The sequence below is a fragment of the Dreissena polymorpha genome, chromosome 8, assembly GCF_020536995.1.
Source record: "Dreissena polymorpha isolate Duluth1 chromosome 8, UMN_Dpol_1.0, whole genome shotgun sequence".
In the NCBI taxonomy this organism is placed as follows: domain Eukaryota; kingdom Metazoa; phylum Mollusca; class Bivalvia; order Myida; family Dreissenidae; genus Dreissena; species Dreissena polymorpha.
In genome coordinates this window covers 29,405,583-29,422,996 of record NC_068362.1, presented here as the reverse complement: position 1 = coordinate 29,422,996, position 17,414 = coordinate 29,405,583, and the positions used below count along the sequence as shown (strand labels likewise).

At 33.5% G+C, this 17,414-nt stretch overlaps 1 protein-coding gene across 4 annotated transcripts in view; it reads left to right on the top strand.

Annotated features, from left to right (window-relative positions):
• LOC127840995 (uncharacterized) overlaps positions 1 to 9,235 on the top strand; it is a 47,193-nt gene extending 37,958 nt beyond the window's left edge. For 3 of the 4 annotated variants that reach the window (XM_052369475.1, XM_052369474.1, XM_052369476.1), the window contains one exon: positions 459 to 9,235. In XM_052369475.1, the coding sequence (XP_052225435.1) occupies positions 459 to 658 (200 nt within the window). In that variant the 3' untranslated portion in view covers positions 659 to 9,235. The remainder of the gene's footprint in view (positions 1 to 458) is intronic. The other variant, XR_008030664.1, reaches the window with a different exon arrangement.
• Positions 9,236 to 17,414: the final 8,179 nt, after the last annotated feature.

Below are 17,414 nucleotides of genomic sequence, written 5' to 3'. Positions count from 1 at the left end.
TATTTCTTTCAAATTATCTTTCACTGTCTCATCAAATTTCGTAATTGCCTGTTTGTTTCGTTTGTTTCCCATAACTGCAGTTAAATGAATGAATGACAGAGGCTTAATCACAAACAGTATTCTTTCTCATAGCCGTTAATCTGTTTAATAAGGGGCAATAAATCGCACAACTGTATCAATGCGCTGATTACCCCGTAGGCGCCCCTCTTACTGAGTGACTGCGATTCCCAATATGGCAGCGCGGCGAAAACAAAAGTAGAAACGTGCGATGCGTTGAAACAAACGGCGCTTTATACAATATCTACTTATCATATCTGCATAAAAATGGTATCAATATGCAGATAACAAAGTTGTCTTTTAATATAATTTAAAAACAAAAAAATGCATTTTATAGCCTTCAAATATAGTTAGACGCCTTAAGTAGATATAAGAATTTGCATTTTCTTTTAATATTTCAGGATCAAAAAAACGATGGTCGAAAGAGGAGGAGAGTGCTCTACGGGAAGCCTTTGACATTCAGATAAAAATGCAGAAAAACGTTTCAACAATGGAGATCAGGAAAGCACAGAAGTGTTATCCTGTGTTGCAAGACAGATCAGAAGCTGTTATTCGGACAAAAATAAACAACATCAAATTAGGAAAATACAAAAAAATATGAACTGAATTCAACCACTGCTAGATAAGGGTAATTTAAAAAAAAATAAAGCCATTGGTTTACAGTTGTATGATCATGAACATTTCTTGTGTCAGAATGCCGAAATTGATGAGTGAATTGGACTTTGCAAAGACATGTGTTTTTGAAATTATAAATGACTTTCACTGTTTAGTTTTCGCAGTGACCTTTGGAGGAAATTGCTTTTCCAATCAATAACTGGAGAACCGTTGGGCCAAGCTTTGTGAAACTTAATAGGAAGGTTTGTTTTTTTGTTGACCTCTATTGTTTTTAGGTGACTAGGTCAAAGGTCAAAGTGACCTTGTATGTTCAAACACTGTGAAAGAGTTGGGCCTAAGTTAAAGAAACATAGTGTAGTTGGCTGTGACCAGTAGATGGCACCTATGAATTATTCAAATAATATATTTTGGTCAAAACCAACACAAGACAAAAATGGAGTGTAGACGAAGTTGCTGAAATAAAGGAGTATTTTAAGACTTATTTGGATTCTGGCATAACACCTAGAAACAAAGAAGTACAGTTGGCCATGGCAAAAAGCAGGAAGAACAACGGCATTCTTTGGATGAGAAAAGCACATCTCATTATTAAGAAGATCAGCAACTTGAACAAAGACAAACGAAAAATGTCTGTTATCCATTGTTTCCATTCATAGGGTATCAACATTTACTGTGTTTTTATGCCCATCCGTGTCAGTGAAACATTTTTAGTTTCAAATTTGAAATACAAGCCACTTGAAGCATAGAAGGCTTAAGAAAAACAGCCATATGGACTAGCTTATATCCAGATTTGTTACACATTTTTTTTTATGCTTTTAATTTCTATAACATTTTAGTGTGCACTTAATTTTACTGTTTATGTATTGTCATTTGATATTGAGACATATTGGAAATTATAAACTTATTGTGAAAGGTAGACCTATCAGAAATTACACTATTTATGATAACATACAAAACACGCAATAATGCTTAAAAACAATAATCCTTTAACGAATTAATTTATATAATTTAAGATAATTTAAACTTTATATATAGAGAAAAATGGGTTAGTGTTGTTGACAACAACCGAATAAGTTAAGTTTTTGATGTTATTTACCAAATTTTTCAATTGCTTAAATATAATTTATTGTATAATATTCATTTAAAGTGACAAATCGTTTGATTCTTTCTTATAGCTGAACCTATGGTTCTGCAGTCAAGCACTGTTCCACTTAGCCATAGAGGATTGATTGAAATAGATTAAGAGTTAACACATTTATATTACTGATAAAAAAAATGCTCAAAATGTAAACAAACATGATATAAAAGCAGGCAGCTTTTTTTCTTTAAAAAATATAATTTATTGTATAATATTCATTTAAAGTGACAAATCGTTTGATTCTTTCTTATAGCTGAACCTATGGTTCTGCAGTCAAGCACTGTTCCACTTAACCAGGGAGGATTGATTGAAATAGATTAAGAGTTGACACATTTATATTACTGATAAAAAAATGCTCAAAATGTAAACAAAAATGATATAAAAGAAGACAGTTTTTTTTTATTCATTTTTTTTTTTTTTTTTTTTTCAAATTATTTGAATTTATACTGGGGGACATGTTTTGCCCTGTCTGTTGGTTTGTTTGTTTGTTGGCTTGTTTGCCATAACTTTTGCAATATTGAAGATATCAACTTGATATTTGGCATGCATGTGTATCTCATGGAGCTGCACATTTTGAGTGATGAAAGGTCAAAGGTCAAATATACGGTTAAAAGCGCTCATTAAATATACACTATAACTTCGTTAGAACTTCTTTCACATACTTAATATCTCATATGTAATGTATCTCATACAGCTGAACGTTTGAAATAGTGAATTGGTAACTTCAATGTCACCCATCTAGGTCAAAGGTCAAGTTCTTCTACAAACTCAAATACTTCAAATTTAATTACAGAACTTTCTGTGTCATTAATACTATAATAGGCATGATTTGTGTATCTGAACTCCATCACTAGTGTATCTTTTATCCCTATTATCAAGGCGTCTTTTATAACATTATACCATAATATCCACAGCCTGTTGGCATTTATTGTTTATAATGTATGTGACTTTAAAATTAACAAATTTCTAAATGTGAGCAATTTTTATGTCCATAACTGGTGTAACTTTGATGTCCATAACCTAAGTGACATATTCTAAGTAACGGTAATGTCCGTAAGTTGTGTGACTTAATTGTTCATAACCTAAGTGACTGTCATGTCCATAAATTGTGTGACTTTAATGTTAATAATCTATTCTAAGTAACAGTAATGTCCATAAGTTGTCTGACTGTAATGTCCGTAAGTTGTGTGACTTAATTGTTCATAACCTAAGTGACTGTCATGTCCATAAATTGTTGTGTGATTTTAATGTTAATAATCTATTCTAAGTAACAGTAATGTCCGTAAGTTGTGTGACTGTAATGTCCATAAGTTGTGTGACTTATTTGTTCATAACCTAAGTGACTGTCATGTCCATAAATTGTGTGACTGTAATTTTATTAAACTAAGTAACTGGCATGTCCATAACTTGTGTGACTTTAACATCCATAACCTAAGTGACTGTAATGTCATAAATTGTGTGACTTTAATGTTAATAATCTATTCTAAGTAACGGTAATGTCCATAAGTTGTGTGACTGTAATGTCCATAAGTTGTGTGACTGTAATGTCCGTAAGTTGTGTGACTTAATTGTTCATAACCTAAGTGACTGTCATGTCCATAAATTGTGTGACTTTAATGTTAATAATCTATTCTAAGTAACGGTAATGTCCGTAAGTTGTGTGACTTAAATGTTAATTATTTAAGTGACTGTCATGTCCATAAGTTGTGTGACTATTAATGTCTGTAAGTTGTTTGACTGTAATGTCTGGGGCAACAACTGCATTTAGTTGTTGAGTTACTAGTTAATTAATTATTAAGTACCCCAGGGCATGTATGGATTTGTGTTTTAAAACTTGGTATTGTATTTTGAAACAATGTTTATTGGAAATAGAGGGATTTTTATTTATTTTGTCGCACTGCTTTACTTACAAAAATGCCCAATTTTTTATGTGAAACAGCCTTTGAAAGAAAAATATAGCAAAAATTATTTAATTTTATTTCTGATAATGTAGTCAGTCCGTAGATGTCCCTTGACCAAATAAATGGTCCGCTATCTACTTTTGTAGCCTGTTGAACAGGTATCTGACTTAAGTTCTTTGTCCTTTTCTATTAAACCTGTATATCCATTTTTTACTACTTTGAGCACGAATAAGATGAATGTTTGTCCCCAGTTTATAGGTCAAGGTCACAGTGGACACTTTAAATTTGTGTATATTCCTTAAATGGATGTAGTAAAATTATATGTTCCTGCACGGCTTTATTTTGTTATATTTTGTTTTATTTTTGATATTGTAGTCGGTCAGTAGATGTCCCTTGACCAAATAAATGGTCCGCTATCTACTGTTGTAGCCTGTTTGACAGGTATCTGACTAAGTTTTGTATATACCTCAGGTTATTTTATTTTTGATATTGTAGTCGGTCAGTAGATGTCCCTTGACCAAATAAATGGTCTGCTATCTACTGTTGTAGCCTGTTTGACAGGTATCTGACTAAGTTTTGTTAACGCCCGTTTGAAAAAACGGACATATTATGTGATCACCCATGGGTGGGCGGCTTCCAGATCTCTGAGTATAACTCTTAAAGTATAAGAGCTTTTCACATGAAAATTCATATATGGATTGATTTCATTGAGAAGAAGTGCAGTGCACGAGAACCATAACTCTAGCTTGCTTAATTTCAGAATTATACCACATTTTAAATTTTCTTTTCTGAGTCATAACTTCATAACTATAAGGCCAATTAACATCAAACTTGGAATAAACGTAGGTTGTGGTGTATAGAAGTGCAGCCCACAAGAATCATAACTTTAGATTGCATAATTTTAGAAATATCCCCATTAATAATTTTGTTGGTATGCCTTTTTTCTTGGTTGCCTGTTTTTTATGTCCCCAGTCTATGCTGGGGGACATATTGTTTTTGCCCTGTCTGTTGGTTTGTTTGCACAAACTTTAACATTGGCCATAACTTTTGCAATATTGAAGATAGCAACTTGATATTTGGCATGTATGTGTATCTCATAGAGAATATTTCATTGAGTGTGACCTTCTTGGTGACCTTCAAAAAAAAGACAAGCATTGGGGCATTACGACTCTTGTTTCATCAAAAAAAAAAATTTGTTCAAGGTAACTACAATTAGTCCTCTACAACTTTCACATTTTATTTAGTTCAACAGTTCTATCACATTTTACAAGTTTTACATATTTTTGAGAAAAAAAGTAAAGCTGTGCTACTGTGGACATTCATTGTTTTACTCTTTTATTATTAATTAATGATCTTTAAGATTGGTATCTTCATTCCATTTTGGACATGGTCTGGTCAGTATTAGTATTATACATATGAATGTTAGAAGGTTCATATATCTATGTTTGCAATTACAAGATAAAAATGCAGATAATATTGCAGCCAAATTGTGTTACAATGTATTACTATCTGATGTGTTGTGTGTCATTGAATAGCATAATCCATGAGACATCTTGCACCCAAGCTGATCCAGGCAAATGCTGGTCATGCCCAAAGAATTTTATCTGCCATTGATTCTTAGAAGGTTTGTGCCCAGCACATCATCAGGCACATTGAATTTTTACCGTAATGTAACAATAATACATTGTTCTGGTTCTTACATAGTTTCAAATCGTGTATTACTGTATACAAAGTTCCCATTTTATGTCATGGGCACATGCAAGATGCACAGAGATGGCAATATTGATAGTCCAGCAATATCAGTAGATTTCTATATGAAATGTATATAAACAGAAATTTCATTTTCTTTTAATTTCATCATTTCTGGTCATATACCTATCGTTCATATTTCATTGGAAAGCTCTTGAAATTCTTAAGATGTCATAATTAAAAACTAAAAATGAGGTTAAACAAACAGACCATTTATTGTTCAATGTTCTTTTCAGTCAAATTATGGGAAAAAAATCATATAGTGTAACTTTTATGCTTATAATTTTCTGTAGACAATATTATATTGTAAAATATATTTATATCTAAAATGCAAAATGAATAACAGTTAAAATGATACCATTTTGAGCTCACCTGAGCACGAAGCTTTTAGGATCACCTTACGTCCGTTGTCCGTGGTGTGTCAACCTGCTTCAAATGACATCGCCTAAACTATGCCAATTTTGATAAAACTTTACAAGAATGATCATTGGGTGACCCTATACTAAAATTGCTTTATTTGTTCTGCTTTTGTTGCACAAGATGACTATCATTACTAAAAATAAAAAAAATCTTTAAGTGGCATATTCTTTTAAACCACTACGCCAAATTTGCCAAATAAGTTTACAGAAGTGATCCTTGGGTTATCCTTGACAAAATTGATTAAATCATTTCTTTATGATGCAAGAGATGGCAGTTGTCGCTAGAACATTATTGGATATTTTGACATGAACTAGTACACTAATTGTTCAGGTGAGTGTCTAAGGGCCATCGGGCCATCTTGTTAATATACCCTCTCAGAGCTGTTAACAATATTTTTTATATTTAGTTAAAAAATAACAGAAGCTATTAACATTTTCCCCCACTGTAATTGTAAACTATCAAAATGGCTGCCAGATTATTGTAAATAAGAACAATATAACTCTTATCAGATAGAAAAATTGGTGCTTTGAAAACTATATTGATATTTTATCTGTTTCTATGTATAGACGGCTTTGTAAATTTCATACAATGAGTAGTTGGTTTCCTATTGAACTATTACGCCATTTTGGCATAGAACGTAACCAAAGAATATGTACTTTGTGAAGTTGTTTAGGTGATGAGTTTCAGTACTGTTTCAGTCACTTTAAATCTACACGTAAAAAAATATTTATAAATATTTTAGAATTCATCCTCTTATAAAATGGAAAAGTTAATGAATACGTAATATACATCTGTACTTTTTCAAGTTAGTATTATTTTGTAAAATTGTTATGAATAATTTTATTCATTATAAATCATGTCATGGATTTTTAATTACATGTAAATCTTAGTATTGTGCTATAGTCATAATTCTTTTAACTACATTGTGAAAGTGTGACCTAGTGCTACTTTGACATAATATAATTGTTGTAATATCCTAAAATCTGTTGTAAGTTTTGTTGCTTGTTAATACAGTTCTACCGGTACTTGTTCTTGAGTTCATATTACTTTAGAAATTAATTATGTTAGATGTATGTGTTTACATCACACACAATTGTGATTCTACTGTATAATTATATAAGTAAATATGTCCAATCTAGAATCTGTTTTATACTGAGCTTTCATATTTGGTATGTAGCATTATCTAGAGGTCCGCTACCAAAGTTGTTCAAATTGTTCCTCTGGGGTCAAAATTGACTCCGCCCTGGGGGTCACAATTTTACATTGAATTATATAAGGAAAACTTTAAATGACTTGAACTGCTAATGGGATTTTGACCAAACTCAACAGAAATGGTCCCTGGGTAGTCCTCTACCAAAATTGTTCAAATGGTTCTGATTGGTTGCATAAGTACACATTGTCAAAAAAAAAAGGTTTTTAAAATGCAACTTTCAAAAATCTTCTTGTCTGAAACTACAAGACCCAGAGCTTTCATATTTGGTATATAGCATCCTCTAGAAGTCCTCTTCCAAATTTGGTTTAAGTTATGCCCCTAGGGTTAAAATTGACCCCGCACCGGGGGTCACAATTTTACATTGAATTATATAAGGAAAACTTTAAATGACTTCTTATCTTGAACCGTTAATGGGAATTTGAACAAACTCAACATTAACGGTCCCCTTACCACAATTGTTCAAATGGTTCTGATTGGTTGCATAAGTAGGTCAAGGGGTAAAAAAATAGGTTTTCTAAATGCAATTTTCAAAAATCTTCTTGTCTGAAACTACAAGTCCTAGAGCTTTCATATTAATTTCATGTATAACATCATCTAGAGGTCCTCTACCAGTATTTGGTGGACAACATTAGTGGTCCTCTGTAAATGGCTCCATTGTGACCTTTGACCTTTTCCTAAGGTGAGCGACCCAGGGCCCTTTGGGCCCTCTTGTTATTTTTCATTAAAGGGACTCTCTCAGACACGTGTAATTTGGGAGTAAATAAACGTTAAAAATTTGATATTCAACTTCCTCGTCACTATACCAAAGACCGCTTTCATTTTCCTTACTTATAAGTTACTAAAACCCCATGTTTTTGTTGCTTGGTGTGAAGTGAGCCTTCGCGCCAGTCTGTTCAACGTTGGGAAAGCCGGTTTATAAATAAACTGAGGAATTCTTTTTCGCGCGCCAAGCTATCACGTGACGTCTAAAAATAAACACTACACAGCAACATAGTAGCAAAGGGAAATAATCGTGCGCTTAGTTTGGGTGGAATTCTGAACATTTGATGTAGAAAATGCGAGTATTTTTTATTTTCCTTACCAAATTGACCAAGATTCAATAAATATTAATGTCTTCTCTATTTGTTTTTGTCATCGCTCGACCCATTTTCGTCTAACGCAAATAATGTATGCGACCATGCACATGTTCAGTAAACGTCTCCGAAGACCCACGTGACGATGGTATCTAAAAACACCACCTCTTATTCTAAGTTAAGATCGTTGTTTACAAAATAAACCCGTTTAAACGGTCTTACATATCTGCGATTTAAATGTTAATTTTCTTCTCTGTACAAATATGAGCAAGTTTGGAAAGCTGTCAATAATCTAGTTCTGTGTTACTTTAGAAATGTATGTTGTCGTGTTTATGGTAGAAGACAATTTATTTACAAAAAGTTAAAATCTCGATCTCTGAGAGAGTCTCTTTAACGAAAAACCGGAGAACAGTAGTAAAAATTATTTAAAATTTTGAGAAAAAGGCATTCATCGTTACCCCAAACCTTTATTATTATCAGCCATGTTTTTTTCATATCAGGGATGGTCTAAAACCCGTGGTGTCTGGAACTGTATATGTTCTGATTTTTTTACAAATAATGTTTTTTTGGGGGGGGGCAGGTGGTTTTGGACAGGGGCGGGCGTGGATGAGAATCTAAAATATTTTTTTCTATTGCCTAACTGTAAAATAACATATCTTGAAAAATAAAATCCTGCAAATACTTTCTACCTGTTGTTCTGTTACATGTGTGTTGAACATTTCTGTGACTTGTTAAAATCCTATGGACAAATTTCTAGTCTAAATTAGCTTCTCAATTTAAATAACTTGTTCCTTCAAAATAGTGCATGGTTTGATATTGTACTATTTAAAATTTGAATTAATATTATCTCTAGTCCTGGCAAGTCTATGTTCTTTAAGTAAATTGAAATTAAAAGGTTTATTCATTTAAACATTTTGCAATGATTTCTGTTAGTTCACATCTTGTTAAAATGTTTTATACATGCATAGTTTATGCCTTGGTTAAATAAAATCTGAAATCTGTTGTGGGAAGTATCATACTATGTATTCGTGTTTCTGTTTGTAAAACGTTTAATAAAACTATTTAACATATACTGAAGTGTTTTATTTCTTTTTGTCGAAAACCAGGTCAAATCCTAGAAAAATCTTGTTAACACTCCGGAAGCCACCTTTTTGAATCAATCTAGATGAAACTTGGTATAAATGTATTTACAGAGACATGGATATTTATGTTTCTGGTATTTAAAATTCAATATGTGTCCGGTTTTAATTTGGGACATGCTTGGTTGGGGAAAAAGTAGATCACTAGGTTTAATATTATATTAAAAAAAACTTGTTAACACTTTAGTGGTCACATTCTTGCATCAATTGTCATAAAACTTGGTCAGAATGTTTGTCTGGACAATATGTAAGCCAAGTTCGATTTTGTGTCATGTGGGGTCAATGATTAGGTTGGCAAGTCAAGTGAAAGAGTAGATGTTGTTTTAGCCACCGCCAGACCCTGTTGTCTGGGTCAATGTAGGTCGCAGTGTCCGAAGGTATCTTATCATGTGATGCGGCTCGTATTTCTTGTGTTTCAATAACATTTCCGATACAGAGTTTTAGTTAACTCGTGATGGGAGACAAGTGGACTATAGGATTGCTTGAACCCGGCCTTCAATCGTCCGCCATGCCGTCCTAGTACACCGTATTAAGAGATTTTATAGATACTGTTAACATATGTATATATATCTAGATCTATATATTTGTTGGCTTCTGAAGACCCCCATTACAATTTATACATATATACTAAGTAAAGGGGCATTATATATAATTATATATTATTGTAAAGGGGCATTTTTATAGACTTGATATACACATTTGTGGGTTTCGATATACACATTTGCGGGTTTCCGACTCTGCCCCTCACCATGGTCTCATTCAGTGACCCCGTAAGTGAAGGTATGTGTGAATATATATATATATATATATATATATATATATATAACTATATATATAAACAGAGTTTTTAGGAAGATTCTGTATAAACAGTGACACTCATTCAGTTAAAAAAATACTTACTGAAAAGAAGGGTAGCACCTCTTGGATGGCATCTTCTTTCGCGAACTCATGAGTCTTGTATCCCGGATAGGCGAATACACTGAATTCACTCTTATCGGACAAATACTTTGCCTTTGACCTATTACCAGAGGCATTCTTAAAGCACACAATGTATCACAATATATTAACTTATAAATACTCGAATAAATTTACAAAAAGGCAATATTGCTCACAATCGCAACGCAATTTTTAAACAGTAGAGCTTTATGGGATGTTCTGAACGCAATGTACAGAATGGTTGTAATTGTACAAGTTTTGAACTGATGGAGTCCACCTGCCAGCTCTGCTGACACATAACTTGTGTATAAAGGGCCAAAAGTGGAACACTTTTTTTTTCTATAAAAACACAAGTACTGCAGAGTAAGTATATTCTACACTTCTGCTATGGTGTCGCGCAGGGGGATTGTGGATATTTTTCGAGACCAGTATAGAAAATGTTAACACCTGTTGAAGCCCTTTGACACGTGTGACCGGATATTAATCATTAAGCTAGATGTTTTGTGTTGTTTTTCTTAGAACATGGATTGTGTGCGTTAATTCTTAAAAAACAGTGGAAATATATATTACTTTTCAGTGTTATCTATATCGTCTGCGTTTTCTTGTATACGATATGTACATAGAAGAAACACGCAAACAACAATCAAACAGCGCCGTGGCATTACCAAGGAAATAATAATTTTAGCAAATATTTATAGTTGTTTAAAGTTTTTTGTTTGTAACACAACACAAATATAAATATTAATTTGCTTATTTCACACGTCATTTCAACACCTAAAACTTAGTATTACACCCGTATAACATTACACGCGGACTTTAAATAAAAATCCCGCCTTCTATTTTTTATTCACGGCACCGTTAATATATCAAGAATGTAATAATTAATGTTAGCAAATATTTTTATTTCTTTAACGAGTATTATTTTTACCACGACACAAATTTATTTGCAATTAACAGACTAATGACTAATTTATGAATATTTCTGTAAATACGTTACATTTAAGATTTGACAATAGTGTCATTTATATAAAAACGCAGAAATACCTATATATTTCCTGTCTTTTTTAATTTTGTATATGAAATTGCAAAGAAAAAAAAACCGAAAAATTACACCCGTAACATATTACCCACGGACAACCGGTTTTGAATATTTTCTTTTTGATTAAACTAGCGGTACTATGGATAATAATGGATAATAATGCTAATATATTTAATAAAATATCAGATTTACAAGTGTTGCGCATCTTAGTGACGTGTAAATAATGATTCAAATCCATTTTATTAAAGCGGTATCCCGTCTGCATTTTCCTTCTTTGTCCATATCGTATGCAATTTCCTTCTTTGTTCATATCGTATGCAGTTTTCAACGTTATCTATATTGTATGCATAATCCGTAAGCGTTTTAGTGACGGCCCTTTCATATTTCAATACGTGTACAATCTTTTTTCTGGGTAATGCCGGGTCAAAAACTAGGTCACTAGATCAAAAAAAGGGAAAAACTTGTAAACACTGTAGAAGTCACATTTCATGCCCAATCATCATGTAACTTTGTCAAAATGTTTGTCTTAATGATATGTTGGTTGAGTTCAAAAGTGGTTCCGGTCCATTGAAAAACATGGCCGCCAGTCGGCAGGGCAGTTTTCCTTATTTGGCTATTGAGAATTCTTGTAAACATTCTAGAAGTCACAATTTTTGACATTCAAAACATTGGTTTTATTGATATCTCGGACGATTTCGAAAATGGTCCAGATTGGTGAAAAACATGGCCGCCAGTGGGCGGGGCATTTTTCTTTATATGTATATAGTGAAAACATGTGAACACTCTAGAAGTCACATTTTTGGCCCAATTTTCATAAAATTTGGTCAGAACATTTGTTTCCTTGATACGAGAGTTGAGTTAAAAAATGGTTCCGGTCAGTTGAAAAACATGGCTGCCGGAGGCGGGGCAGTTTTCTTATAATTATATAGTTAAAAAAGCGTGTAAACACTCTAGAAGTAACATTTTTTGCCCAATCATCATGAAACTTGGTGAAATGATTGGTTTTATATATATCTCAGATGAGTTTGCTAATGATCGGTAAAAAAACATGAGGCCAGGGGGGGGGGGGCAGTTTTCCTTATGTGACTAGAGAGAAACCTTGTGATCGAACACTATAGAAGTCTCATTTTTTGCCTAATCATCGTGAAATTTAGTCAATACATTGGTAAAATGGCTCAGGTCGATGAAACACACTTTTTAGCTCACCTGATTGCTCAGGTGAGGTTTTAGAATTGGTCTTTGTCCGCCGTTCATTCGTCCACATTTGGTTTGTAAACACTCATTCGCTCTTCTCAAGCATTCTTTATGAAAGTTGCTGAAAGATCTCAGTCAAATTTGATAATGAGCAAAATCACATAATTAATGCCAAAATTATTGCCCTTAGATTGTCCAAATTTTCATTATATTATACAAAATCATTGTAAACACTCTAAAGGTCACAATTTTGTTTCAGATTTTATGAATCTTGGTCAAAATATTTATTTTTGTAAGCAAAAATTGATGTTTGGTAAGGGGGTTCAACTAAAAATATAGGTCACCAAGTAAAATCTTACAAAAACAAAATCACTCCATACGCAAGAGTTTTGGTTCAATAATGATGAAACTTGACCAGTATGTTTGTCTGGACAATATCTAGGTCAAGTTTGACGTTTGGTAAAGATTAAATGAACCGACTCCTCTCAGGTGAGCGAACTAGGGCCATCTTGGCCCTCTTGTTTCAATTTTGTCAATTTACCAAATTGTGAAAAGGCCCCTTTAAATACAGTAAGCGAATTTTGATGATATTGGAGATGTGTTTAAAGCAAACTTAAGTTGCCAGCAACTACTCGTTCATTATCTCGTCGGCATTAGTTTCGTATGTGGTCTTTATGGTGTAAGTCGTCTGCTTCATTGAGAACGCGAATGGAATCTGCAATCAGACGCCTTTCTTTCGTAAAAGAGTTATTTAGCGGATTGTTTCGTCTTCGGGTGTAATTTCAATTGCTTGTTTTTATTGTTCTGCTTTCTTAAAAATGGGTTTAAATAGTGACATTGTGTGCTCACCTTTGGTCTGTCTTGCGTGGTCAACATTTACTTTGATAATACTTTAGTGACCACACTTTTTGCTCAAACATTGTAGGAACATTAATCCAATGGTATGTTCGCCGATCTCAAAACATTGTCACGTGAGGTTACATACAAGGTCACATCGTACAATTAAAGAGAGAGACATGATAGCACTAGAAGTCATTTTTTGTCAAATGTTCACGAAACTTGCTAAGAACTTGTGTTATTACGATATTTTAGAAACGTTTCCGTTCCGTTAAAAGCATGGCCACAAGGGTCGAGGCAGTTTTCGTTATATGGCAGAACTGAATCTATGTGAACACTCTACTGTCTCTAGAAGTCACATTTTCGTCCGATCTTCATGAAATTTACCAATAACCTTTGAGATATCATGTCAGTTAAAATCATGGTCACAAAGCTTACGAGGCAGCTTTTATTAAATGCCGATAGTTGAACATATTGAACACTCTAGAAGTCATAGTTTTCACTCCAGAAGTCACAGTTTGTGTCTTTTATTTATAAAACTTGCTCAGAACATTAGGTCTTATTATATATCGAAAGTGGTTCCGATCCATTGAAAAGAAGCCGCCAGTGGTAGGGAAGGGTTGGGCAGTATTCTACATATAGCTTTAGTGAAACCTCGGGAACATTACAAGTCTCATTTTTATCAAATTTCATGCAACATTCTCAGAATATTTTCTCTACTGACATCTTTGCGAGTCACAAAAAGACTCCGGTCTGTTAAAAAACAGGGTCAGTGTTCCTTGTATGGTTACTGTTAAACTTTGTCAACACTATACGTCACGTTGTGTTTTCACAACCAGCAACACCTTACCAAAACATTCGTACCATCATTATCTCAGACAAGTTCAAACGAGTTTCTCTGTAAAAGTAATGTGACATTAATTATACAAACATCACACACGCTTCTTCGAACTGTTAAGTCTCTCGGTTCCCAGTGAGCGACCTACAACCCTGACCCTCTTGTTTGTATTTTTCATGATTTTTTCGTTTTTATTTACATTAAAATAAAACAAATTGCCCACCAACATAATATGATGTGTTTGCCTTTGCTAAATGTCTTGATGTATATATTCTTCAATCATTTATCAGGGCGCATAACTCATGGCAATTCGACTCGCATCTGAAGACGGAGTGATGTTTATTATGTCGCTTTTACGAGCTGAAAGCGTCTAATAAAGATTATCGTTTGATTCCTTGTTAAAACAAACCAGTCCACTAACAATACGCTAACCACAGCCGAGATTTGAATGCAAAGAATCTTAACGTTACATGGATAGTTGTATTTTCTCGTCATATAAGCAAATTAAATTATACCAATCAAACAAAATAAAAGTGTTGCCTTTGTGGTTATTTTATAAATTAGTATTATTAAACATACATGTAAAAAATGACATGATGAGTATTAATGAATCTGATATCTTATTATTTGATGAAATGCTCACGCTCCGAGCAGTTAATATATATGTAAACAAACGAATCTGTTTGGTATTCGTAAAACGGAGAAAACATTAACAGGATGCAGGATCACGTGATTTTTTGGGGGGTTCCACCTGTTAACTTTAATAGATTTACACACAACGGAATGTGGAGCTTAATTTCAAATAACTTTGTTAAACAAGTTTTCTCAAGAATTTCAACTAGTGCATAAAAGACAGATTTTTATGCTGCTTATGGCCATGTGAACCACATCAGATTTATTTTATTTAATACGCATGTGTTCTTGTTCAAATATTCCATTTTACATTAATTCTACACGGTTTTGTTAAACGCAACGTGACATTATGTCACCGATTTCAGACGTATTCAAGGATTTATTCGCATACCTTAAGATCTCGGCATAAACTGCAAGAAAAACTGTCTTTTTTGCACGATAGATGTTTGCTAAAGTATTTCAATTAACTTGAGATATTGGCAAAAATAAAATTCTGAACCTTGTGATTACATTCTGTCCATCCCGTGTGTAAACCCTTGAAAACACCATTAATTCTGCACCCTGATTAATTTAACGTGTAACTAAATAATTATATACTGTTTCCTTCACCATGGATTGACTGCACGAATATTTCGTTGGTATGTATATATGAAAGTGATGCACTTAACTCACCCGATGGAAAATATAATTTTAACACTTTCAATTACTTATGGGAGATTTTTATATGTAACGCATACTAGTATTAAATATATGTAGAGAGTTGTATGCGTCTTTGAAGAACCTGACAGGACAGATTATTTGTTCCGTCTTACTTTAAGTCATTCCAGATGTTTGTAACATTTTGGCGAATTGGCACTTGTCACTCGATTTTATTATCAACTTTTAACTTGTTCGTGTCTACTTTGAATGTTATATGACAATCTACAGACCCTCAAACTTTGCAAGCAATATCACGTTTGAAAACCATAATAAAGGGATACATGATCTTTCTGTAACTAATCTCAAAATCTTGAATTGATAACGCGTACATCTATTTTCAGCGACTTTATGTTTTTGTAACATCAACATCATTTCTGATGCATGCTTCGACCATTTATCCCCCTAAGTCGATTATCAGTTTATTCAATTGCCGTAGGAACTTGCATGATTGCCACCTGTTCTTTTATGGACCTGTATGTTAGCTATTCTATACATGACTATCCATCCAGTCATTTACCAATATTCTGATTGAAGACGATTCCTTTTGTGAATATATTGTTTGTTTGCAAAGATTAGCAGATGCTCAATACTTTATGTGTATTGTATAGTGTCCTGACCGTATGTAATTAATTTGTTATATTTAGGCAATTGTCTTTTGGGCAAATCGATAATCTGACAGGGAGTATAATTTATATTATGGCGTCCAATTGATGTCAGTGTCCATCAAGTAGTCAACCATTCTCAGGTTCATGTGTGTGTGTGTAACAACTCAATTAAACTGCAGTCAATACAGGCATTTTGTTGAGACTTCACACATAAGTTCTTGGTATTTGTAAACGACAACTGATCAAGAGCTATACATTTTATCTTCAGTGTAGTAGAATCATGCACTTTTCCCGTATATTATAATTGATGCCACTTACATTGCAATTTCGGTCATTGGTGGTCGTTTCAAACTTTTTTGAAATGTACGTTTTTTTTGCAGATAGTTTTGTTTTTGCTTTAAAATACATATTCATTCTTACGCTAGATCCATGGAACTTATACATAAGTGCAAGGGCATTTTGTAGGCAGCTTCCCTACCAAGGTATCATCTTTGTTAATCAATTTAATAGCAACGCATGAGAACATAAAGATTGTTTATTGGCCAATACGTATGAACATTGCGAACATTATTTTGGTTCATTTTGGTAAGTTGCGCAACTTAAACAAGAACAATAATTGAACGAGAAAATGGTTGCCGTCCTAGTCATATTATTCATCCAATTGTATGTCTGTACTCGTAAATAATCGTGGTAATTGTTTCCATATTTACAGCTGAACAGAGGAACATGCACTCATGATATGACACATGTTGGCAGCTAAGGATGCTCTGCATTACATCCTGATATGTTTTACGATTCCATACACTTTTTATGAAGGTTATGGACACTACTAGAAGATAAGAATGTCTCTGACGGGAGCACGCGAGTCGAAAATGGCTAACAAATTTACTACACATTTATTACAAAATCTGTTAACTGCTGTAGGCCGAGGAATAAATTAGATGATTGTTGATCTGCCTGCACGTAGGTCTCGACTGATTAAACTTGCGGATGCTCTTTTCCCATCCATCGATGTTTCATGCAGTAAAGATTTTCGAGGCAATCCCCGAGTTCGTATATCTGCTGACAGTGAATTACGGTTGCCACCATGATACTCGCAATAACTCATCAACAGTTGTTATCAGTTCCCAGATGAAGTCTTATTGGTTGTAATAATTCACAATATTCCTACTGCCGGAATCACCTTACCATTTTTTACAGCTATGCTATAAATTCTACTTCCGGTCTACCAGCTTCTCAATTATTTGTTTCTCGTTTCTGCGATGTTTTGAAGTAAGTAATGTTCATCTATTGTTATTTGTGTGCGAAATAAATATTGATCAACACTGTTA